The following is a 27,465-nucleotide window of genomic DNA, read 5'->3' as shown; positions in this document are numbered from 1 at the left end:
GGGGGAGGGGGGCTGGGGGGGCGGTGGGTATGGTAGAGGCAGGGAACATGAGGAGCAAGACAGAAGTTTTTGGATCAACTGATTTGATTGCTTCCAGAAGGCTAGCACTGAAGACATCTGACTAATCAGGCTGGGCCTATGAGTCAAAAGGTCAAATTAAAATATTTGGCTCAAATAATGTTGAGCGAGTTGGTTTTTCCTATGGGCTATGGGTCTTCAAGATGATGATGCAGATGGACACAGATCCCAGAGGCCACAGAGTGAGGGGTGCTGGGGGCTGGCTGACACCCCATTTCCTCAGGGAGGAGGTTGTGGGTACTGATCCCGTGAGGCCTTGTACTAAATAACAGTCCCCTGTCACACCATCCCGTAATAGTAAGATCCAGAGAAGGGACACCATCTACTGGAAATGGTCTCTAATGCATGCAAGAATAGCACAGCCTTACCCAAAGGCTTTTAAGTGAAAACGACACTTTCTAAAGTATTTGGAAGGAACAGTATGCTGAACAAGACAAAATTCCATAAGCAAGGGCCTGGCAGCCAGTTAGAAAGACCTGGTTAGTAAATAGCGGAAGCAGATTTTGCTTTTGTTATGGTTCTAAATCCCTACCTACGTAAGCGCCGATTTTCTAGGAAAACCCTTGCTGTCATCACCCTAACCTTACAGAGTTGCTAGAGGAAAAAAAAGCTAGTTTTTAGCTGATCCCAAAAGCTTTGGTGTTTGTTTCCAAAAGTCACACCCCAAAGGACATCTACAGCTCCTTTTCCCTGTGTGGAAAGGACATTTCCCGATGGCTGCTGAAATGGGAAAGCTCTGAGCTAAGCTCTTGCCTCTTTCAGCCAGTTAGTCGTTCCTAATTAGAAGATTGCCACAGGTTGAAGACAGGCAGCTCTTTTCTAAGTCTTTAGTGAGCAGCTATTAAAACTTGTATTTACAGTTGCTTGCCACCTAAATTAGGTCACGTTTAAAAAAACTGCCAAAAAAAAAATGCCACCAGTATAAATATTTCCACTGAAAACTAAAATCTGGTTATATACAGAAGGGAAAAAATTTTTTTCTCCGTGTTTGCTTGGAAACTCCTAAACCTGTCTACTTGGACAATACATGTGCAGTATAAAGTATTTTAGGAAAGGAAAAATTTATTCCTATACTCCCTAGAATAATAAAACTTTCTAGAAGAGGCTGAGGCAACTTTGAGAAGCAAAACTCAAGAATGAAGAATACTATAGTACAAAATTATGGCCAAAAATACTGTATTTTTAACCAGCAAGATCATTGGGGAATTATTATACAACATTAGGTGTTTTTTGCAAAACTAGTTCCCAACCCCAAACAATAGACAATACATGCATTTGAATGACATTTTAAGAACAGTAAATATGATTCTCTTAAATACTGCAAGTTAAAAATGTTTTCTGACAAAACTCCCTAAATACATAGGTCTAGTAAGGGTTTTCAACATGACGACAGGTGAGGAATCCAACAAAAGTTGTATTTAGAGTTCTCTGAGGAAAAGAAATCTACCAAAAACACATGTTTCAGTCCAAGTAACCTGAACGTTATACAGCACTTTGTCATCTCTCTTCCTAAACTTGAAAATACTCTAGGAAGAATATTTTCCTCCCTGGTGTTTTTTTCTATCTACCAAAGCTTATACGAAAGTCAGAACTGCTTTATCCAAGTTAAGATCCACTTTGGCCCAATAGGTGTTTTCATAACATGTAAATGTCATTTACTATTGGGTTGGAATCATATAGGGAAATGGAAGATACATGATCAATAGGGAGGTAAGAAGGAAAATATTTGAGCACCTACTGTGTGCTAGGTGTGTTTGCATACTTTTGAACAGATGATTCTAGAGGCAAGAGTATTATTGATGTGATGAGCACTGGGTGTTACACGCAACTGATAAATTACTGAACACTACTACATCTGAAACTAATGATGTACTACTATACGTTGGCTAACTGAATTTAAATAAAAAAAGAATATATCCCATGAAATATTTGGGATGTACTTATATATATATAAAAAAAAGTCATTGGAAATTGGGAAGACAGCAATGAATGGGTGGTTACTCTGTGAGGAAAAACAAACGACAAGTTTAGACTCTCTACTAGGTTTCTACTAAACAGCAGGTGTCTGGCTCCAAAAATCTCTAACTAGTCATACACAACTAAGCCATTTCTTTTCCTAATTTGGTGGAACCAAAATGAAATCCCAAACACATAGTTACCAGGACAGACCTATTAACGCTACATATGCTGGAAATATGTGGAGATAGATAAACACACACTATTACAAGTTTTAATTTTTGTATGTGTTTCTAACCAAAGATAGATCTTTGGAAGAAAAATAGTAATGTATACCAAGCACACCTTGTTTGTATCAATTGAGATGTTGTCATTACCAATTAAGTGGTTTTAAACCCTTATTTAATTTTAAGAAGAGCAGCAATATACATTACAATAGTTGGGTACACTTTATTTTGATATGGGTTAACATTCTTCTATATTTCATTTCATTCGTTTTTTTTTTTTTTTTGAGAAACTGAAAACAAAGGGAAATTGAAGGTAATTTTGAAGGTTATTTCCAACCAGTATCTGAGTCTTGCAGTATCTCATTATACAGCCCTTTCTTCCCATTATTTTTTTTTGCAAATAAGTCATTTGACCCAAATCCAGCATAAATAGCTTGTTACCAATTCCTAACTTAAGACAACTAAAATTTACAATCATGTGGCAGTATAAATTTTAAAATTACAGTTCATACACCTTGACAGTCAAGATAGTCTAAAGTACAAAAAGTAAATTGTCCTTTAGCTGAATTACCTTTTTTTTTTAATAGTAGGCTTGCTAGTTAATCCACACACACACACACACACACACACACACACACACACACACACAAAATACAAGTTTCAGGTGTTCTTCAAATACCTTTTGTAGGTGTCATATGCTAGTAAACAACATATGCAGGTTCCTAAGATTTTTTTCCCCAGTCTATTTATGACATTCAGCAGAGCTCTTTATATGAAAATGTTTTCTTTAAAAAAAAAAAACCCAAAAACTTTGAGGGGATTTATTGACTTTTGAATAGGTGTGTTATTTCCCTTTGTTTCAGATGTGAGGCACAAACTTCTGAATTTAAGCTCTGTAAGGCATAGTACAACCCTCCAATTTACAAATGAGGCATTCTCTGTGGGTTCAGAACGGCCATGTCACGCAAAAGAGGGAAAATTATCTGTAAACTGGTCCACTGCAATGTGTTAAGTGAGTCATGAAATGGCTGCTTGCCTTGGTATGCTGAAGAAAGGTTTTTGTTTGTGTTTTTCTTTTTGAATAAGACATGCCCAAGTCACCAAAAACTCGCCATGGGCTCCATTACTTGGAGCATCAATGGCAGGAGTCCAGTGGCACACGCTTCTAACGCTTGCAATCACAATATAATAGAAAGCATGAGTAAACTTCGTTTTTATACAAAACTGAAAAGAACCCCTTCCCACCCCTAGCCCCTTCAATAAAACCCCAAACAAAGAGACAGAAAAGAAAATCGTTTAGCTTCGATTGACTAGTGTGGATACAATTAGGTTTCCATGCGTCACTGCAGCTAGGGTGATCAATTTCTTCCTTTCTCAACAGAAAGGGATCTTGTCATGCACCCTACGGCAAACAGTGAAGCCACAAACCTCAATTCTGCATAGCAATTCCATCCCAATTTCATAAAGACAAATAGAACAATCTTTCCCTGTTTGCTCAACTTCTTCGAGCTTTGAGATCATGTTTAATCGACTACATCTACTAGAGCTCTATTAAATAGAATATCTTGATTCCCTAAAACTGTAACACTTATGATCTTGTGATGAGGTTTTCTCTATACACACTGTAGGCCTTCAAATGTTATTGTTGACTTTTTTCTTATCTTTTTTCTTGTTTTTTTCTTTTTTCTTTTGTTTTCTTTTTTTTTTCTTTTTTCTTTTTTCTTTTTTTTTTTTTTTTTGCTGCACCAAATTTAAGATTGCCCTTTCAGGCAAGCAGTGGTCTCTAGCTGTTAAAACATTTCCTTAGTGGATCACAATAGCTTCTAAAACTGCCTTTCTAATAAAGGCCATCAGAGAGGTAATACTAAACTGTGCATTTGCCAAATAAGAATATGAATTGTATAAAAGCTCATATTCCAATCCTAGGTCAAATGGCAAAAGTTCTACAAAGTTGGTTTCCATGTTTGTATAAAAGCTCCAACTGATGTTATGTATTTTGCTATGAAATTACCTTTGGGTCTGATCAGTATACCTCTACTCCGGAATGTGCAAATGATTTTATACAGCACGATGCTAGTACCGCTCTGTACGAGAGTAAGATTTTTTTTTCTTTTCTAAATGGAAAAAAAAATATCCCTAGTCAGAAATAAACTGACAAATTTACATTCTCCTCTCTTAAAAAAGTAAATAAAATAACATTATTCAAAATGTGAATTAGCTATAAGACATACAAATACATAGATACATATCAATACAGCACATTCAATCTGCCAAAACATTAATGATTACAAAGCCAGTATGGATGCTGCAGGATCAACAGATGTATGTACAATGATTAGAGCATTCAGAATTGCACTATACCTACAGGCAGTCTGGTTCTTAATTAAATTACAGGTGCTTTCTGAGCAAAGTGAAAAAGTAACCTGTGTTGTCTGTGGCTGGGGAAAGTAAAGCAGGAGAACCTTCCATCACTGCTTAGGAACTCTTGGACTCCTCTAATAACCCATTCATTTTCTCTCTTCCCTTTTGTTCCCAAAGGGTGATTGGTAGGGAAGTTTAGACTTGGGCCAAATAGTAGGATACTTAAAGTAAGACCAGTGTTGTGGCCTAATTCCTGCAGGTTTAAAATAATCTTGCTTTATTTTCTTAAATCATATTTCAACTCAAGCTCATCAATACATGTGCTGTTTTTTTTTTTTTTGCATTTGTTGAGAAATTGCACTAAAGAACTCCAAATATCTCTCCTAGTAGGTTCAGTTACATAAATACATGTTCTATAGAACACTGACAGGTTACTCTTAAGTCTACAAGTCTTCCTTAGGTTCAGCTTAACCAGTGACCAGTTTAAAAAGATCCCAAAGGTGGTAAACCAGTAGGAACTTCAGATTTTGAAAATTAGAGGTGTCAGAATACTCAACCAATGTTCTTGGCAGACCTACTTGACCTTAAAGAACAGAAAGAGTAAAACTGGCTCTAAGTAAAGAGTTAGAAAGAGATTTCATGTTCTATCACAAAGACACTTTGTTACATTGCCGATTTGGACACTCAACATGGAATGGACACTAAACAATGTGATCTCAGGGCAAGGAAAAGAATGGACCATGCCAATCAAATTTACAGTTACCGACGGTTTGGTGTTTCAGGGTCGTTCTCAGCCAATTACTTTAGGATTCACAGTCTTACTCTCTTCCATTTTAAGATACTGGCTTTTATCTTTTACAAAAAGCCAGCTTTGGCCACACACACACACGCACACACACACACACCCATAATAAATTATGGCCCAAACACTAAGGGGAAAAAAGGAAGAAAAACCTGAACCAAGAGGGGGAGAAACTAAAAACCGCCTAAGAAAAAAGTTCTGGGTAGCAGCCATTGGGGTAATGTAGTGTCTGTTGGCATATATATATATAATATATATACATATATAATATATATATAATTTTTTTTGGCATCTACAATTTGAAGAGGGTGAAAGAAAAAAGGGTGGAAGGACCATGGCACATGGCATTTAAATAACTGTGTGTCTCTGTTCTTGCCTTACTGACTTGTGCATCTCTCTCAGCGACCAAGCTATGGCTGAAGGCAGAAATCCAAAAGAAATGACACTTAACTGTAAGACGGGCATCTGTCATCCTAGCCCAAGGTGAGGCAAAACAATATACTTATATAAAACAACTCTATATGTGTATCCAGAGCCATACAGTGAAAACCACAGTATTAATACTTAGAATCGTTCAGCAAAACGACAAATGTTGAAATTAAGCTGATGTTGATGGCTTAAATCAAATGATGCTGTCCTGGCTGTATCATTTGGGAGAAAAACTGGACCAAGAATGGAATGAGACTAAAGGCCACTGTAACCAAAACTCAGGAGGGGGGCAGGTATGGGTTAGGAAAAGGGCAATCAACTTTGTTTTGCTCAATAGAAAAGAAAAAGAGAGAAAGAAACAACTCTACTCTTGGTGAGTGCATGACTGAGGATTGAAAATACATTGAGTCACAAGGTTTTGCCTTAAAAAAAAAAGAGAGAGAGGAAATGTGCTGGGACTGTACTTCAGCATCCTGTTTTTCCTCTGAATAGTTTAAATAAAATCATAATATTTACTACATACTCTGTGGACACATTCACACAGAGTCCGGGATGGCAATAAATTAGTATTATGCAAATTGTTTTCCACAGAAATACAGTCCCTCTTGTACAGCTTCAATAGCCCACCAGGGAAGGGAATGGCGGTGTTGAGGAGGCACAATTAGACCAGATTGTACTCCTTCAGGTTCAACTGGAGGATGGTGTCCTTGACGGCAGCAAAGACAAAGCGGATGTTCTCGGTGTCTGTGGCGCATGTGAAGTGGGAGTAGATAATTTTGTCACTGTCTGGATTCAGGTCCACGAACATCTTCAGGATGAATTCTCGAGCTGCCTGGGCATCTCTCTGGGGTCCTGTTGGCCAAGGAAGGAGAGGGATGATTTGTCAGCTGACGTGTTAATACCTTCGCTCAAAAGCATTTACTCATCAGTAAAGATGGCCACGGAGAGGACATCCGCACGGCAGATCTGTTATCATCACCCTCCCCAACACTACGGTGTGTAACTGCTCCTCTTTGTCATGTTCTCGGACCATCCCTCCGTCTAGCTTCTAGACTGCCGGTGTTGTTGAGCACGCCACATTTATGCAGTCTCCAACGCATTATGCATGGTGATGAGAAACACTGGTTTAGACTTTCTTAGATTTATTCAGGGTCTCTTCCATGCCAAACACTGTCCTAGATGCCTTAAAATAGGACTATGAGATATTTACCAGGATATATTAAAAACTTAGTTGATAATTTTGCAATTAGGTCTTAAATAAGACACCAAAATCACAGGCAATGAAAGAAAAAAAAAAGGATAAATTGGACCGCACCAAGATAAAAAACTTTTGTACATCAAGACAGTGAAGAGCCCACTTACAGAATGGGTGAAAATACTGGCCAATCACGTATCTGAGAAGAGGTTAATATTCAGAAGCTACAACTCCGCAACAAAAAGGCAATCGGATTAAAAAAAGGACAAGGGACCTGAATAGACAGGTCTCCGAAGATCTAGTGCTGGCCAATAATCCCATGCAGAGAGGCTCAGCATCCTTCATCACTGGGGAGATGCAAATCCAAACCACAAGGAGATGCCACGTCACATCTACCAGAATGGCTATCCTCAGTGTGGGCAAGGATGTGGAAAAACTGGAACCCTCATGCACTGTTGGTGGGAATGTACAATGGTGTAGCCACTGTGGAAAACAGTTGGGTAGCTCCCCCAAAAGCTCAACACAGTATTACCATGTGACCCGCAGTTGTATTCCTAGGTATATATCCAAAGGAATTGAAAGGGACTCTAATAGTTACTTGGACAATGAATTTCACTGCTGTCGTATTCACAATAGCCAAAAGGCAGAAATGACCCAAGTGCCATCAAGAGAGGAGCAGAGGAAGGGATAAACAAGAAGTAGGAGACACACAAAGGAACAGGATTCAGCCATAGAAAAGTTGCCATAACATGCATGAACCTTGAAAACGTGATGCCGAGTAAAAGAAGCCAGACAAGAGAACAAATATTTTGACTGCACTTATATGAGGTTCCTAGCGCAGGCAAATTAACGGTGACAAAGTAGATTAGAGGTTATTTAGAGGTGGGGGCAGGGGGAAATGAGGAGCTACTGCTCAATGGTTACAGAATTTCTGTTCGGGGTGATGAAAAAGTTTCAGGAATAGCGACGACGGCTGCACAGCACTGTGAATACAATTAATGTCCCCGAACTGCATGCTTTAAAATGGTTAAACTGACAAATTTTGTTACATATTTTACCATAACTTAAAAATGGATCAAAAAGCACTGAAATGTGTGCTTTAAATAGGTGAATTACATGGTTATGTGAGTTACAGTTCAATAGAGCTGTTTTAAAAACCTATTTATAATAGATCCTGATAAATGTATTACTGTAATCCTGAAATTAATGTTACTTAAGAACATCGAAACACCACATCTATCAAGTACTGAGCATCTATATACATTTTAGCCTATGAGGCCCCATCATCTATGTATATTTCCATCTTTTCTGGTGAGTTCCATCCTAAGAAAGATGGCGGTCATGCTATATAACCTTCTCCTCCACTTCCGTCTAACAAGACCCTCTCAGGATCCACAGCTTCCATTTTTTCTATCAGCATTCTTGTTATCTATTGGTTGGGATAAAACAATTTTTGAAAACTCAGCTGAGGGCCTGACTATGACTTCTAACAAAACACATCATGAATTTTAGATTGCCAACTTGAAGACTTTTCAAAGCAGCCTTACTGCAAACTGGGGATTACCCCCATAAGCTTATATCTAACCCTGCCAGAAGGAGGGAAGAAAGAGCCATGAAGACAAATGGATTATTCCCACTTGCACAGTTAACAAAGGTAATGTTTGAATTTTTTACTTCAGTGACCAGAATTGAAACTTTTGTCAGCCAATAAGAAGGCCAGCATCATAATGAAAGCACCATGCAAGTACCATGATTACAGTGTTGCATCTTTCTCAATGTGCTATTAATTTATTAATTCCACAGCAGTAACAGAATATTTAAAACCAGGACTAATAGATTGTTGGGGTGGGAGCAGCTTCTCATTCCAGAAAGAAACCCCATCTTTCTGGTTTGTGAAGGAAGTTCCCTTTGATTTTTATGTTTACCCGACTTGAGGAAGAAAGGGCTCTTTTTACTTAAACCCTAAAGAATATCAGAACTAGACCTGAGTTCAGCGAAGAGCACTTGCAGTGTGTTAGATTTTTAAGCATACATTATATGATTTGAATAAACACAAACTACAAAGACATCATTATAGCCATCCTAGCAGGCACAGAATTCCACAGCCTCTAGGAACAATTCTGCAATTCACGTCCATGTGGAAATGGTAATTTCTCTTCCCGAAGAGAACTACAGAAATGGCATTCATTATGATTAAGACCTTGTAAGTGCAGAAATGTGGAAGTGTGAAATTCATAATACTATAAACATGTTTGTTATAAAAACATCACTGCAGAGTTGGCCTAGAATTTTTTTAGTTGTAGCTCATCTTACAAGGGCTTTGTATGAAATGACAGCTGTGTTTGCTTTGTGAATAAGTCTTTTTTTTTTTTTTCTTTCTCCGTGGCTAAGTTGCCTGTGTGTGTTATGTGCATGTTGGGGGAGATTAATAGTAAAAAAAAAAAATAAAAATGTCCACAGTTTCAGACCTTCGCCGTGCACACACACGTGCTGGAAGGAAAATGCTCACAGTGACGGGGAATCTGGGAAATTTCCTGGATGAAGGCGAGCGGGGAAGAGATTAGGAGGATGTGGCAAAGAGGAAAAAAAAAGTACCCTAAATATCTATCACAGAAAAAAGTCTTGTGATGTAGAGAGATCAGACCCAGGTGTGGTGTGCGTGGGTGCTGCAGTGAGTAGCTTGAGTCTTGCTCTGTGGGGCAGGCAGTGCTGTATTTATCCCATTGTCTTGTGCCCAAGCACATCATGAAAACCTGCTGGCCTAAAGGAGGTGCTACGTGTGGGGTGTCATTTCCTATTTGTCGGTTCTCACAGAACTCTTGAGAAAAATGAAGAGTCTGTGCTAGGGGCGTGAGGCAAATGTGTGTTTAGGTGTAAGCCCGATGCTTCGTGACCCTCTTCAGGTAGATCTTGTGGTTAAAGACTAGTGCATTGCTACTGGAAACCAAGTTGGCCACACACAAAGTTCCTTCTATAGTTTTCTCAGGAAGAGTGAGGGACACAGTCTCCGGCATTTGTAAATTAGTGGCAGGCGAGTGGCCAATAAAAAGGTAAAAATGAAAACACTGTTTAGGGAAGGGAAGGATTTGTTTTTGAAGGAACAGCAAAGCACAAAGGAAAATGTCCTTGGATAGGGAACAGGAGCATACCTGCTACCAAACGAGAGAGGGTACTGTTTCTAACACCCGATAACATCCCCAAATGTTTCTGTTTCAATCCACCAAACTTTGGAATCCCAGACATATTTGAGAAGGGAAACTGAGTTCACTAAAGACACAACCCTTCCCATTCTGTGAGCCGGCACTGTACCAGATGCATGTGGGATGAAAAGATGAGAAAAACTCCCTCCTTGAGGTGTTTGTATCTTCATAGAAAGCTATGAAGCCAAATTGAGTATTCGTTTTTTGAAGTAATCACCTTTCTGAGGGAGCTTTTAGAAGTACAGAAACCTCGCGGAATGGATATCGTTGCAGATCTTATGTTGATAATTTAAAAAGCAGTCTGTTATACACACCTCTTGTTGCATACCTACATCTTTAGAACAGGTACTTGGGGTTTGTGCTCTCTTCTGTGCCAGGTCCCATGCTAAGGGACTTAAATAGGATTCTATTCAATTCTTTTCTACTTAAGAAGAAACTGAATAGTTGAGTAGACTTGTCTAAGCCCACACTGCCTGTAAGTGGCGGAGCTGGAACTTGGTGACATTCAATGCTGTCCTCTTAACTACTATTCATCTGAATCTGAGTTTGGCACACTTCCTCTGTAAAGGACCAGAGAGTAAGGTTGGTTCTGGGGCAATATGGCGACATCAGAAGACCCTAAACTCACCTCCTCCAGGACACCCCCTTTCCACACCTACTGTTAGAGCAAATCCTCATGCAGAACTAAGGGCTGACTGAACAGCTTCGGTACAACAACAGCGGGAGAGACCACACAAAGAATGGCAAGAGAGATGAAGACACGGGAATGAGGGGAACCCCACCCTTAATACTACCAACTGTGGCAGAGAGGGACAGTACTGAGGGACTGTGAGCAGATCTGTCTATGGGCACAGAAAAAATGCTGATGGTTATAAGGGCAACTAGAATGTAAAGGGACCAACCCTTGAACCTGCCAAAAGGTGGGGGAGCTGCTGGAACTCTCTCCTGGTCGGAGGGGTTGGTAAGTGCCACAGTTGATGTACCCCTTCACCCTGATGGGAGGAGGCTATGGGTACCCTAGCTGGCCTGCTGCCTCAGGGAGCCCTGGGCCCCTAGCCCACACCATCCCCCGCCCTCCCACCAAGGTGGCCCCAGCACCATGCACAGTGGGACCCCCTCGCCACCCCCCACCGATCAATGCTCACTACAGCTTTAGCCATCACACCAAGAGGAGATGGGTGCAAAGCCCACTGGAACACTCTAGGCTCCTACCACTTTGGCTATACCAGCCCTGCCAGGGCACCCCTCGGATGCACTGAGACCTGTACCCTGTCTCGCACCCAGCTACCCTGCCATAGTGCCCCCTGTGCTGACTACCCTAGGACACCCTGGCTTGTACCTACTTGAACTTCAACTATCCTCCCAGAGCATCCTCTGAATGCAGAGCCCTCGGACCAGCCCCTGTGCTTAGAGCCCCAGGACCCCAAGACCTACTTCATCTTCAGTTGTCCTGCCTGGGATATGCTGGCTTGTGTCTGCTCCAGATTTAACTGTCCTGCCAAGGCACCCTCTGCGTGGAAAGCCCTGGGCTCCCACAGCTTGCACTCGCTTCAGATCTCACTACTCTGCCAAGGTGCTGCCTCTAAGAGCCCCAGGACTGCCCCAGTCCATGCCCACTTCAGCTCCAGCCATCCCAGCAGGGCAACCCCAGCAGGGAGTGCTCTGGGATTCCCCAGCCCAGGCCAGCCACAGCTCTGGCCAGAGTCACCAGGCACACACGGTCTACACGGGGCACAACCATACACGAGACTATTTCATCAAGTTTAGGAGAAGGAGCTGTTCTGCCTGCTTCATAGAAACAAACACAAAAGTCAAGCAAAATGAGGAGACAGAGGAATATGCTCCAAACAAAAGAACAAGATAAATCTCAGGAAAAACTAAGAGATAAGCAATATGTCTGCGAGAGTTTAGTGGTCAAAGATGCTCACTGGCTTGGAGAGAAGAGTGGGGGAACTCAGAACTTCAATAAAGAGAAAATATACTTTATAAAATCAGAATTGAAGAATATAATAACTGAAATGAGAAATACACTAGAGGGAATCAACAGTAAATAAATGCATGCAGAAAAGCAAATTGATAAGACAGGGCTGATGAAAAGCACACAAACTGAACAGTAAAAAAAAATTTTAATGAGGCTAGTTAAGGGATCTCTTGGACAACATCAAGCAAATATCAGCATTACAAGGCACCAGAAAGAGAAGAGAAAGAGGCAGAAAACTTAGTCGAAGGAGTAATAGCTGAAAACTTCCCCTATCTGAGGAAGAAACCAGACCTTTAGGTTCAGAAAGCACAGAGTCCCAAACAACATGAACCCAAGGAGGCCCACAGAGACAATAATTAAATGTCAAAGGATAAAGAGAATTTTAAAAGCAAGAGCGAAGCAAAAAGTTATGTAAAAGGTAAATCCCTTAAGTCTATCAGCTCATTTTTCAGCAGAAATATGGCAGGCCAGAAGAAAGTGGCATGACAGATCCAAAGTGCTAAGAGGGAAAAAACCTGCCATCAGGAATACTCTACTTGGTGAGGTTATCATTCAGAACTGAAGGAGCGATACTGAGTTTCCCAAAGGATAAAGGAATTCTTACAAAAAATGTTCAAGTGACGTCTTTAAGTGGAAAAGGCCATAATTAGAAGAAAATTGTGAATAAAAAGATGTAAAACAGGATGACATATATAAACTACGGAGGAGGGAGTAAAAAGTTTTTAGGATGTGTTCAAACGTCAGTGACCATCAACTTGATATAGACTGCTATATACTTAGGATGTTATATGTGAACCTTATGGTAACTGCAATCACAAAACCTGTAATATGGATACACAAAAAAGAAGAAAGCCAAGCATAACATTACAGAAGGTCATCAATCACAAGAGAGCAGAGGAAAGGAAAAGAGAATGATCAAAACAAATTTTAAAATGTCAATAAGTACATAGCTATCAACATTTTAAATGTAAATGACCTAAATGTTCCATCAAAAGGCATACGGTGGCAGAATAGAGAAAAAAAAAAAAAAACCACGACCCCTCTAAATGCTTCCTACAAGAGACTCCCTTCAAACCTAAAGAAACATATAGACTGCATGTGAAAGGACAGATAAAAATATCCTATACAAATGAAAGTGGAAAAAAGGGTACTAATATTAGATGAAACAGACTTTAAACAAAGACTGTAACAAGAGACGAAGAGAGCATTACATAATGATAAAGGGGTCAATCCATCAAGAAGGTAAAACAATTGTAAATATTTATGCACCCAACACTGGAGCACCTAAATACAGAAAGTAAGTATAAATGATATAAAGAAACTGACAAAATAATACAATAATACTAAGGGACTTTGAAACCCACTTACATCAATGGATACATGATCCAGGCAGAAAATCAACAAGGAAACCATGTTTTTGAATGATACATTAGACCAGATATATACAGAAATAAATGTATGTATAGATACAGAAATTCTATCCAAAAACAAAATACACACTCTTTTCAAATGCACATGGGACATTCTCCAGGAGAGATCACATGTTAGGCCACAAAACAAGTCTCAATAATTTTAAGAAGACTGGAATATCATGCATTTTTTCTGACCATGATGGTATAAAACTATAAATCGGTAACAAGAAAAAAACTGAAAAAAAAAATCACGTGGAGGCCAAACAACATGGTACTAAACAACCAATGGATCAATAAAAAAATCCAAGAAGAAATTAAAAAATACATGGAGACAAATGAAAATGAAAACACAAAGGGCCAAAATCTTTGATATGCAGCAAAAGCAGTTTCCCAGCAAAAGCAGGGAAATTTATGATACAGACCTACCTCAAGAAACGAAAATCTCAAACAACCTAACATTACACCTATAGGAACTAGAAAAAGAACAAAGAAAACCCAAATTTAGTAGAAGCACATAATAAAGATCACCTCAGAAATTAATGAAAAGACTAAAAAAAAAAAAGGAAAAAAGTCAATGAAACCAAGAGCAGGTTCTTTGAGAAGATAGATAAAATTGATAAACTTTTAGTCAAACTCATCAAGAAAGAAAGAGAAGTAACAACTACAGAAATACAAAGGATTGTAAGAGACTACTACAAAAAATTATATGCTGACAAATTGGACAACCTATAAGAAAAGGATAAATTCTTAGAAATATATAATCTTCTAAAACTGAATCAGGAAGAAACAGAAAATCTGAACAGATCAATTACTAGTAACAATGGAATTGGTAATCAACTCCCAACAAACCAAAAGTCCAGTACCAAATGGCTTCACAGGTGAATTCTACCAAACATTTAAAAAATATCTATTCTGAATCAACTGTATTAACCTATTACAAAAACAGGAGAGGAAGGAAAGCTTCCAGATACATTCTACAAGGTCAGCATTATCTTCCTACCCAAACCAAAGTCCCTACAAAAAAAACCCTATAGGCCAACATCTCTGATGAACTTAGATGCAAAAATCAACAAAATATTAGCAAACCATATTCAACAATACATTAAAAAGATCATTCACCATGGTCACGTGGGATCCATTCCAGGGATCCAAAGGTGGTTCAATATTCACAAATCAATTCACAAATCAATAAATACATCCCATTAACAAAATGAAAGATAAAAACCATATTACCATCTCCAAAGATGCAGCAAAAGCATTTGACAAAATTCAACATCTGTTCATGATGAAAACCTTCAAAGTAGGCTTAGAGGGAACATATCTCAACATAATAAAGGCCACATATGAAAAACCCACAGCTAACATCATACTCAATGGGGAGAAACTTTTTCCGTAAGATCAGGATATCCTCTCTCACTACCTTTATTCAAAATAGTACTGCAAGCACTAGCGACAGCAATCAGACAAGTAAAAGGAATAAAAGGCATGCAAATTGGTAAGGAAGAAGTTAAACTGTCATTATTTGTACAATGTGTTTCTATACACAGAAAATCCTAAAGACTCCACCGAAAAATTACCAGAAGTAATAAAGCCGCAGAATACAAAATTAGTACACATAAATTGGTTGCAATTCTCTACAATAATAATGAAGTAGCAGAAAAAGAAATGAAGAAAACAATCCCATTTACATTTGCACCAAAAATAATAAAATACCTAGGAATAAACTTAATGAAGATGAAGATATGTACTCTGAAAACTACGAGACACTGATGAAAGAAATTGAAGATGACACAAACAAATGGAAAGATTTTCCAAGCTCATGAATTGGACGAATTAGCATCCTTAAAATGTTCACACTACCCAAAGCAATCGACAGGTTCCATAAAATCCCTATCAACGTACCAAGAGCATTTTTCACAGAGAGAGTACAACCAATCCTAAAATTTGGTGGAGCCAGAAAAGACCCCGAATAGCCAGAGGAACATTGAAAAAGAAAAGCAAAGCTGGTGGCATCACAATTCCGGACTTCAAGCTCTATCACAAAGCTGTCATCATCAAGACAGTATGGCACAAAAACAGATCGATGGAACAGAACTGAGAAACCCACACTCACATAGTCAATTAATCTGTGACAAAGGAGGCAAGAATACACAATTGGGAGAAGACAGTCTCTTCAATCCATGGTGCTGAGAAAACTGGAGAGCTATATGAAAAATAATGAAACTGGACTGCTTTCTTGCACCACATACAAAAAATAAACTCAAAATGGATTAAAGACCTAAATTTGAGACCCGAAACCATAAAACTCCATAAAAAAAACACAGGCAGTAATCTCTTTGATATTGGTTTTACCAACGTATTTCTAGCCATGTCTTCTGTGGCAAGCGAAACCAAAGCAAAAATAACCCTACTAAAACTAGACTAAAATAAAAAGCTTCTGCACAGTGAAGGAAACCTTCAATACAACAACAAAAAAACCCCAACCAACTGAATGGGAGTTGATTTTCACAAATGATCTATTTGATAAGGGTTTAATATCCAAAAATATATAAAGAACTTATACAACTCAACACTAAAAACACAGATCATCTGAATAAGAACGGACAGAGGACCTGAATAGACATCTTCCCAAAGAAGACATATAGGTGGCCAATGGGTACATAAAAAAGATGTTCAACATCACTAATCATCAGGGAAATGCAAATTAAAACCACATGGAGGTATCACCTGACGCCTGTCAGAATGGATAAAAAAAAACAGGTGTTGGTGAGGATGTGGAGAAAAAGGAACCCTCGTGCACTGTTGGCAGGTCTACAGACCGATGTAGCCACTGTGGAAACGGTTGAGAAATTCCTCAAAAAATTAAAAATAGATTTACCATATGATCCAGTAATTCTACTACCCAGCCAAAATGAAAACATTAATGTGAAAAGATATATGCACCCCTGTGCATATAGTTACAGTATTATTTCCAATAGCCAAGATACAGAAGCAACCTAAGTGTCCATCAACAGATGATACGGAAGGTGTGGTATATGTACATATATGTGGATGTACACACACACACACAGGAATGTTACATAGCCATAAAGAAGAGATCATGCCCCAAGACAACATGGATGGACCTACCTAGAGACTATAATGCTAAGTGAAATAAATGAGAGGACAAATACCGTATGATTTCACTTACTTGGAATCTAAAAAACAAAACAAATGAATAAACAGACCCCTAAATGCCAAAAATGGATAGCTGCCAAAGGGGAAGGGTTGGGGAGATGGGCGAAATGAGGGAAGGAGAGTGGGAGGTACGGGCTTCCGGCTGTGGGATGAATCCAGTCCAGGGGTGATACAGGTACAGCACAGGGAACCGAGTCACTGATACCGTGTGGTGACAGATGGAAGCCACCCTTGTGGTGGGCACAACAGAACACATGGACTTGTTGAATCACTACGTTGTATACCTGCAACTAATGTAACTCTGTGGGTCAGCTACATTTCAATTAAAGAAAAGGGCCAAGAGAGTAAATATTTTAGGTTTTGTGGGCCATTCAGTGGGTCACAACTTCTCCCCTGTGTGTTAAAGCATACGGTCAGTGTGTAAATGAATAGGTGTGTCTGTTTCAATAAAATTTTATAAAAACAGGGAGCAAGCCATAGTTCGCCACTCCTAATCTAGACTCCAGTCCCTATGGGTGGATGTACGTGTCATCTCCTGCCTTCTGGAACAGTGGCTGCGACTCGCTTGTGTCAGAGTGGCCTGGTGGGGGTCTATTTTGTTACCAGCCAACAAGTATTTCTCAGAGTGGTTGTGTGTCCTATCCAGTCACTGAGGATTTCACAGTCCAGTTGGGTAGACAAGATGTGTTGATAAGGAGTTTTTATATGAAGTAAATAATGCAAAGGCGTCTGAGTGCTGATGCAGGTGCTATGGATTCTAAGTGCTACAGGGAGAGTATAAGGGTCGGGGCTGTCCCGAAGGACGACAGGGCTGTATCAGGCCATGCAGCACCCTCCCCAAAATAAATATTTCCTAGCACTCACCATGTATCCAGCACCATGTGAAAATGTCATACATGGGTCTGTTGTAGCCTATAAAACAATCGCGTGAGTTTGGTCCCAAAGTCCTGAGAAAATAAGTGACTTGATGATAGTTTTGCAGACGCAAAGTATCAAAACTGGGATGTGATTTCAGAGCATGGGCTCTTGACACAAAACCGTGTTCTCTGTCCCTACAGAGGCAAGAGCAGCGTGTGAATAAAAGAGGGAACTATAATGGCTGATACACCACTGTTCAAAGCTGTGGGGCTGGTCCCTCCTCTGATACATGCATTTTCAAACACGTAAGTTATTTTCCTTTGCTGTCACTTACAGCATTGTCAGGGGAGTGAAACATTTCAGGTCGTTCAAGAGCAGGGCGGACAGTCATTGGTACTTCATCAATCACACAGGCAGGCTTCGCAGGCAGAGGGGGCAATGACAGGCTGCACTGCCAAACGTATCCCTGGCTACTGGGCTGGCTGAACAGTGCTGACTTACCATCATACTCTGGGAAGTAGTCAACTAGGTGGGAATACATAATTTTCTCCTCTAGAAGATCTTTCTTGTTTAAGAATAGGATAACCGAGGAGTTCTGGAACCAGGGATATGTGATAATTGTTCTAAAGAGTGCTTTGCTTTCCTCCATTCGGTTCTGGAAAAAAAAAATCAGAGAAACAAGGCATGAATTACATGATTACTCCATCTGTGTATTGTTTGTTTTGGAAGTGCAACCCATCTTCTGCAGGCTTTCCAATAGTAGTTGCTTTTATCAGGGTTACATGCAACGGGTTCGTGACACCCAACGGCTCTTTCATTAAGTAAGCTCTCAGCCTGATGAGCAGGTGACCAGCTCTCCTTCCCACAAACACCCTCACGGCTAGGTCCTTCCCACCCCCAGGTCAAGAAAAGGCAGCAGGTTTGGGAGAGTCCTCCTTTGCCTGGGGATACAAAAGCGTGGGTGCACGGGGACACATCTTCCTGGCCACACAGATGATACTTTCCAGCCCCCTGATTGAGGGCTACGTGTGATGACCAAGATTCCAGCAGTGAAAAACACCTGCCTGGGATTCAGCGCACCTCCACTGCTCCCTGGGGGGAGCCTGATGGTTTAAGCTACCGCATCCTATTCCCATGGCACCTGGCTTGGTTCAGGGCAGGGCTCCACATCCAGGCCCCACCATCACTTGGAACAACTCATCTCTGGTTTATGGTCATCAGTTTAGCCAAGCAGCTCACCTGGTCCCACCAACCCCAGGACTTGTGCTGGGAATTCTGGAAGAGAGAACCTTGATTTCATGCAGAATGCGGATGAGGACTCATGTAGCCTAGGACTTCTGGCAACAGTCTTGAGACAGAAAAACCAGGCCCTGCTCGCCTGCTTTTAACTACTTGGTCAAACTATGCGTGAACTTGGTTCTGCTCCTGGATTTTCAGCAACATCAGGCAATAAGTATCCTTTAGTTTTGACGTTAGTTTGAGCTGTGTCTTTCTGCTTGTTACATAAAATACTTGCAATGGATATATCTGGATATATCTCCCCTCCCGAACTTCTATAAAGGAAATGAATGAATAAATGATATTTCAGGGATGACCACGAACACTAGGAACTCAAGCTGTTAATGTTTTCCACTCAGAGTCTGCCTTCTTGATACAGAAGGTTCCCTACGTTTCATAGCACAGGGTTACGAAGGCCAAGCGCACTCTCCTGCATAACCCTTTGACTGCAGTTCCAGGAAATCTCCAGGAAACTCCATTCACCAAGGAAAATTTTCTAGGTCCTAAATGTGTCTTATTCTTTCTTTCTGTAACGTGTGCCAATTCAAATCAGGCTGACGAGACCCACTTTGCAAAAAGAGATCTCTCCCACATCTTGTAAAGCGGACGATCACCAATGTCTTCAACCTTTAAAACTTCCTGCCTGTAACTGCTTAGATATTTAAAAAGTAATGCGCTGTGGGAGTCAAACAGGGAAAGGTGACTTCATGGCTCAAGGGACAATGTTTATTTCACTGCATACATTTCTAATATAAATGACATGCATGGCTTTAAAAATATCTGTCTGTATGCTGCTTACTGGTTATCATCACCAGTGGTAACATTTTAACCCCCAGAAACAATATTTGTTAAGAAGTCATGTCTCAGACCTTACGATGTTATAAGTTGAAAATTTCAGGACTGAGGAACAGCAAAGGCCCTAATAAGAACTGAAAGCATTTTAAAAGAATCTAAAGAAGGTTAAATTAAATAGTGACATCCCTGATGGGAGAGTTAACATTTTTTCTTATGGCTAAAGAAATTCTAGAAAGGCATACCATGGTCTTCAAAGAAGACCTGTTTAAAAGGTGGGTATGGACAGACTATGAACCAGTGAGTCTCCGTTAGAAACAGTTATTATACTTCGCATTCTCCAGAAGGGATGTGATGGGACCCCCCAGGGACAGGGTTCTCTTTGGGATTTTTCTGGCTGGAGTCCTTCAAAGGTACGGGACTAGACCCTGAGAGGAGACAGGAAAAGGGAGAGTGGTGCTGAGTTCATAGAAAAGGAGGCTCCCGAGATCTAAGTATTTCAAGACTGGACTGGATGGAACTCCCAGGCTCCAGGTGGAGTCGGCTGGGAGGGACCTTGTACCCGCCTGCAGGACGGTGGCCAGGAGAGTGGACTGAGCCCAGCACCATGCTCCAGGGATGACTTGCCCAGCTGGTTGTGCCTCTGCACCCAGGGCGGCTGCGCTCAGGGCCACTCTGGAAGCAGGACCGCTGACTGGACTGGTCCCATTGAAGCTTTGCCTGTGCGTGCCACTGGGGGCCGCTCTTTGCTATTTACCATTTACCATAGCGTGCATGCGTGCGTGCAGGTATACATACGTACACGTACGTATGTACGTGTGTACCGGAACTGGGGCTTCTGATTCCGGGACAAGCTAGAGAGCAACCTAGTGGGCAGCTACCAGCAGGGTTCGTATCACTGTACCTTTGACTAGGTCTGCAAGCTCCATCTCAGCCTGGGCCCCGGGAACTGTGTTTTCACTAGCCCTCCGGGTGATCCATCTGCAGGCTCAACTTTGTGAAGCACGGGGCTCCAGAAGGGCTCCTCCAACTTGGTCATAACACTAACCGGGGGACCTTGTTAAGACGTGGATTTGGATTCAGCGGGGGGTGGGGCCCGAGAGTCTGCATTTCTAGCAAGCCCGCAGGCGGGGCTGCTGTGGCTGCACAGGGCACACTCGGAGTTGGAAGGTGCAGAAAGGTCGCTGAGGCAGGACAAGGACAGACTCCGTTTTTGCAGTAAGAAGTGCAGGTCCTGTGATGAAAACCTAAACATGCCTCCCTCATTCTTTTTATTTTGCCCAAATAAGATCCTGACTTCCTGCTCTGAGTATTTACTCCACAGTGAAGATTCCTTATGGGCCATTCATCCCTCCCCCCGCCCCCCCGTCCACCCCGTGCCATGGGGGCATATTTATAAACCCGTAGGCTACACATCAAAGCCCCTGGATTAAAGCCTAAATGAACGAAATGAGATTTTTCACGACCCCTCACAAGGTGGTGGAGCATGAGGCACAATCCACTTTGCTCAGGAAAATTGCAATCAGTGAGGGAACAACATGCCCTAGGAGGCTTGGTGGCACTTGCTTTTTAGGAACTTGCCAGGGCATGGGATTTCAAGGAGGAAACAAAACAGCGGTGCAGGAGACACGTGGAAGACTGATGAGGAGAAACAAGGAGGTTCTGTTCACCTCTCTAGACAGGTTTAAAGGCAGTCGTGGGGGGGGGGTGCTCATCACACCCACCTTCTCTTGGGGTTTGAAGCAGCTGTGTCAAAAATGATACTAGTGGGGCGCCTGGGTGGCTCAGATGGTTAAGCGTCTGCCTTCGGCTCAGGTCATGATCCCAGGGTCCTGGGATCGAGTCCTGCATCGGGCTCCCTGCTCCTTGGGAGCCTGCTTCTCCCTCTGCTTCTCTCTCTCTCTCTCTCTCCCTCTGTCTCTAATGAATAAATAAATAAAATCTTAAAAAAAAAAAACAAAGATACTAGTAAAGGTTTTACTACCCCAGACACAGCTCCTCATGAATGAGGTGGGCCTGGCCTCTGTCGAAGATGGAAAAAGACTCCTGACTTCTTGTCACGCCCACCTACTTCTCCCAAACTGAAAGCAAGTGTCTTTCCCAATGAAGGGTGACCTGATAGAGGTGACAAAGCTGGGACAGAGGAAGCAAAGAGAGATGGGGCTGCCAGGTCCTGCCTGGCCTCCGCAGCCCCACAGGGACAGGAAGAGGACTGAGGATAGGCCACGAGGGAGCTCGGTGGCCGCTGGGTCTCGTGCAGTCACCCTGCCTGAAGTAAATGTGGCCACAGAAATGTCAGCCTTGCCTAGACCACACTTGACATAGGCTGAATGTGTTTCTCCAGAATTCGTGTTGAAACCCTAACCCCTGATGTGATGGGTTTAGGAGGTGGGACCTTCAGGAGTTGATTAGGTCGTAAGAATAGAACCCTCGAGAATGGGATTAGTGCCCTTAGAAAAGTAAAACCCTGGGACGCCTGGGTGGCTCAGCTGGTTAAGTATCTGCCTTTGGCTCAGATCATGATCCCAGGGTCCTGGGATCGAGTCGGCGTTGGGGGGGGGGGGTCCCTGCTCAGCGGGGAGCCTGCTTCTCCCTCTGCCTCTGCCCCTCCCCCTGCTTGTGCTCGCTCACCTTCTTGCTCTGACAAATAAAATCTTAAAAAAAAAAAATTAAAATCCTAAGTCCCGATGTGATGATGTTAGGAGGTGGGGCCCACAGGAGGTGACTAGGATCAGTGCCCCTGTAAGATGCCAGGCAGCTCCCTCACCCCCTCTTGCCGTGTGAGGACACAGAGAGAAGCCAGTCCTCTAATAACCAGGAAGGAGGCCCTCACCACACATCGAAACTGCTCACGCCTTGATCTTGGACTTCCCAGCCTCCAGAACTGTGAGAAATGTTTTGTGTTTATAAGCCATCCACCTGGGGTGTTTTGTTACAGGAGCCCAAAAGGACTAAGACGACGCTGATCAGGTGAGTTACTCCTCCCGGAAGCTGGCACCGATCCAGGGATCACACCCTAAACTGAAAAGCATTCACCCCTACCCAGGGCCTTGGGAGAAGGACCAGCTCCCTCCTCCCCACTTTGTAATCACAGGCAGAACGCTGTGACCACGGAGTGTCCTCCCCTGTTCAAACCATCAGTGAGGCCTCTTACACACCCCATCTTCAAATATTTTAGACGGATACTCAAGATCCCCAATCTCCAGCAAACACTGCTGTTTTGTGCAATCCCCCCGCTGACCCACAACTCTCACGGCCTCTGGGGAAAGACCCCGAGGTCCTCATTTGGGCATTCACCACTCAGCACAGCCTGACCCCAACGCACAGCTTCAGACTGAACTCCTACGCAAACGTTCTCTTCTCCACAAAAACAGGCTCCGTTTCACTGCTGTCACAGGCTGGCTGCACGTTCCTGACCTGTGGCCATTAACGCAATCCTCACTCCAAATCCTTCAAAGCCCGGATCAACAGGACTTCCCCAAGAAATCCTTCCCCGAGCCTCCCTTGGACTGCCTCGTGCCTGCCTCCCACTCCCCCGCCCCCCGACCCCCACTTCGCACACACTGTCCTGTTCCCTGTGCCAATCATTCCCGGACACACACAGGTTTGCTAGAAGCTGGGAATGAAGGTGTGTGTTGGACAGTGTCCTTGGGGACGGACTAAGACAGGAGCCTTAATGTGTGTTTACAGGTCCACGTGATGGGCCCCTAAGAGTGGGAAAGAGAAGAGATTGGGGTCACACGAGAAGGAAAGGTTGGACTAGGGAAGGCTTAAAAGCAACGGTAGTTTTGAGATGAATCTCGAAGGAGAGAGTGCAAGGAGGAAAGGAGAACAAAAGCAAAGCCAAGGAGACTCTGAACCCACAACCGTGTGAGAAGAGATCTGTGGGAATTCTGTATAGAATAGTTCACCAGGAATTGTGCAAGACTGATGAATCACAGACCTGTACCTCTGAACAAATAATACACTATATGTTTAAAAAAAAAAAAAAGAAGATAGCAGTAGGGGAAGAATGAAGGGGGGGAAATCGGAGGGGGAGACGAACCATGAGAGACTGTGGACTCTGAGAAACAAACTGAGGGTTTTGGAGGGCAGGGGGGTGGGGGATGGGTTAGCCTGGTGATGGGTATTAAAGAGGGCACGTACTGCATGGAGCACTGGGTGTTATATGCAAACAATGAACCATGGATCACTACATCAAGAACTAATGATGTGATGTATGGTGATTAACATAATAAAATAAAAAAATAGTTCACCAGGGCTTCTGATGGCTGTAACTTGGGCATTAAGAAAATGCTCCGCATTGAGGATAGGAAACACTTCCCCCTCATTTGCATCTTAGGGTGGGGGCCAGGTTCTACAAAGGGCACCGGTGCTGGAGCCTCCCGCGCTCTGCCCACGTGACCTGCCGCGTCCGCAGTCCTGCTTGTGTCCGGTGCTGGCAGGTCGTCCGCTCCTGACAGTGCAAGTGCGGCTTAACTAGGAGGCCACTGCTTTCCTTTTGGCTCTTGTGCAAACCTCCCCCCACCCCATGGATCCCGTGGACACGGCCCAAGAAACCATCTGGAAGCTGGCTTTCTTCAGGTTCAGACCTGGCCCATATCCCCGCATGAAGTATGACCAGTGGGTCCAAAGGGCCACTCTTCCATGTCTGCAGCCTTTGTGGTCCTGCTGCCACTCAGGAGGTTTGCTTAGGGGGCTGTGGCTCCTTCCTTCCCCCCTGCCGGGCTGGCATGTCCCTTTGGCAAAAGTTAGCATCAAACCGGACACTGGAACATCCATTTCTAGAACTTCTGCAATTCCTCCTTATTTTGCCAATACATCCATGTTCTTCTCACAAAATCCACTTTTTTTTACCAAAAAAAAAAAAAAATTTAGACTAAGACCCTTAACTCTTGTCCATGATATAAGCCACCCACCTGCCTGCCTCTTACTGTTGATATTTTCCCCTCTTTCTAATGGTTTGATCGACCACATGCATTTACATTCCCCATGAGATGTAGAACGCAGCCTTTAAATGCAAAACTTTACACTTAAGACATAAACCTGCAGAATAGTTCACTGAGGGCTGATAGTCTTCCATCAGCTGGACCCAGCTGTCCCGCACCACAGGTCCCGTGTACACTGGAGAAACTGGGGTGAAGATTTCCAGGGCCCAGACATGCCCTTCGGTATCGGAGATACAGATGAGCTGAGGGATTCCCAAATGCACTACAAAACGCCAGAAAGTGGCCAGGTGGCTATGATTCTGTGTTCATAATCTGTGTGCCCAGTTCTGTGATTCTGTGATCCCTGAGCTTTCTGCTAACAAGGCCAAAGCCATACACTCGACTTAAATGAGTGAGGTACGGATATACAGAGCAGATACGTGAGCACATCTGCAGAGTAACACACACGGATCGTGCTTTACGATACTACTGAACCCAGCTCTTCAGAGTTCCAGGTTAAGACATCTGCAGGCCACACACCCACACTCTGCTGTGATTTCAGGGAGCCCCCAGGGCTTCCTTCTATCTATTGGCACATGATGGAGAATGTGCAGGCAAGGGACCCTACACCGGGGACCTTTTCATCAGCACCATGTCTGCTTCTGACATTGATCTGGAAAGGAGATCATCACAATGTAGGATTTTATGCTTCAGGAATTAGCAGGACCCTACATTTTAAATACCACTCTTCATTTTGAATTGCTCTGACAAGCTTCACGAGTTCTTCTCAGATGTAACTCATTCAAGAGGACCTTATAAATCAACCTTATTATATTATTAAATCAACCTTCATTATTTTAAACAAGCCAACTAGTTTTAATGGAATAACCCATGATAATGTAGAATTTGAATTAAAACGGTCATTTGTAGCTCATCAAACAATGAATCCTTTTTTAAAACATTGAACACTTTGAAAAATTCACATCTTTAACAGGGAATTAGGAAACGTTCTCTCAGATATTTCACTGATATGTGTCAACTGGGTAAATAAACGCAACAACTCAAAAGACAGTAACTCCAAAGCCTTATGAAAAAACATCTGCAAGCCGGTCTTCTGCATATTTCTTTCCTCCCTCGATGATGTAGGAAAAAGCTTGGCATTGTTTGACTTTGTGTCCCCAGCAGGGTCACACAGTTATGTGTCCTATCTGATGTCAATTCTACGAGAGAATTCAAAACACAGTCTGTGCCAAGCTCCGGCTGGTGGTGGGTGGTGGGGGAGGGAAGGGCCAGCGCTGTGGGCTGGGGACCTCAGCTTGAAAGGTGGCTCTGCTTCAAATACCCATATGACCTTGGGCAAGTGACTGGACCTCGGTTTCCTTATAGCCCCCCAAAGTCTGGGAGGACAGAAAGAGACCACGCGTGCAAAGTGCTTAGCTGTGACCCCAGCACATGACAGCTTGCAATGATGGCCACTACCAGAAATGGCAAAATCGCTGCCAAGGAACCTCTCGGTAAGGCAATTTGCTTACCTCGAATCCTTGGCTAAACTGTAAATCCAGTGAAATCTTTCTCTTCCCTGAACTGCACAAAGTTAACCTATCCATGCTTTCAAATCCACGTGTATTTGGTTTAAAAGAAACTGGAAAATTGTTCAGGTTTCTGCCAATTGCTCACTTGGAGAAAGGTTTCTTCCGATTGTCCATACGTTAAGGGGGAGTATCTTCAAAAGGCCTAAAAATGTTCAATACTCTCAACCCCAGTGCAAACCAAGAAAACAGGTACAATATATAAATGGAGAAGCCGGAATGACAAGCAATTAAAGACCACGCCCTAGGCTTTCTACCTCTGCTATCCAAATCAGACGGTAGGAACAGAAATAATAAGGATACTAAACACAGCTGGACACACAGAATTTCCTCCATAATTTTCGTAATCTTTGCAGATCTTTGCAAGTGATTATTTGAGATTGAATTTGGCATACACTCCAGACCTGAAGACAGCTCCTGAAGGTTTTCATATTATAATTTCTGCCTATGAGTCAATGTATTCTACTGTACAGGATGTTTGGAGAAGCAAAGAAAGAGAGAGCATATTTGCCTGTTACCTCCAGGTCTGAGGTTTCTAGGCAGTGAGATGAGGTGACAGACCAGGCCCTTGGGAAGTGAACCGATGCAAACCAGTGTGGGTTGTAGGAGAATAGTGGGGGGAAAGAGGGGGCAGAAAGAGAGCCTGGAGGGAGACGGTCACACCCTTAGACTAAAGAGGCAGAGGGCCTCAACAAGAGAAAACCGCGACAAATGTTTAACCCCTCTGAAGTGGAAGCCCATGGTCCTAGAGACCTAGGGAAGATGGGACTATGTCCTTGAATATTTTCTAGTGTTTTCGTTCAGTCCAGTGATCAAGCAGTGGCCTCCTTGCAAACACTATTTCATAGCACATTGATCTTTCTACTTAAAATTACCCTATGCTCCATTATCCTACTAATTTATGCTACATGTCAGTGATCCAATGTCTATCCTTAACTTATATACATAAATTCCTTCTCTTCTACTAGCCCTCACTTACTGAGTCAGGATCTCGATATTTAATGCCCTGAGTACTCACGGCACCGAGGTTTCAGTTTGTTGACCTTCCTCCCATCTCTACTGTACTCCATTCACACCCAATAGCCCGAGTCATCGTCTTGGGGCAGTTCCGCTAGCGGCTCAGGAGAGATCACCACTTCCTTGCTCTCGGACATGATCCCCCATGGCCAAAAGCAGCTGTCCTCGCACACCCCACCTGTGCT

The 27,465-nt window shown here is 42.5% G+C and overlaps 1 protein-coding gene across 1 annotated transcript in view; it reads right to left on the bottom strand.

Annotated features, from left to right (window-relative positions):
• Positions 1-1,237: 1,237 nt before the first annotated feature.
• Positions 1,238-27,465, bottom strand: part of GNAQ (G protein subunit alpha q) — a 303,312-nt gene continuing 277,084 nt past the window's right edge. Inside the window, exons 6-7 of the mRNA XM_025891414.2 lie at positions 18,178-18,331; positions 1,238-6,705 (exon numbers count right to left, since the gene is read on the bottom strand). Of these exons, the coding sequence (XP_025747199.1) occupies positions 6,515-6,705; positions 18,178-18,331 (345 nt within the window). The 3' untranslated portion in view covers positions 1,238-6,514. The remainder of the gene's footprint in view (positions 6,706-18,177; positions 18,332-27,465) is intronic.

The sequence above is a fragment of the Callorhinus ursinus genome, unplaced genomic scaffold, assembly GCF_003265705.2.
Source record: "Callorhinus ursinus isolate GAN/ISIS: 27379988/994484 unplaced genomic scaffold, GSC_fseal_2.0 scaffold28, whole genome shotgun sequence".
Taxonomy (NCBI): Eukaryota; Metazoa; Chordata; class Mammalia; order Carnivora; family Otariidae; genus Callorhinus; species Callorhinus ursinus.
The sequence above is the reverse complement of the archived record's forward strand: the minus strand, read 5'-3'. Positions and strand labels throughout refer to the sequence as shown.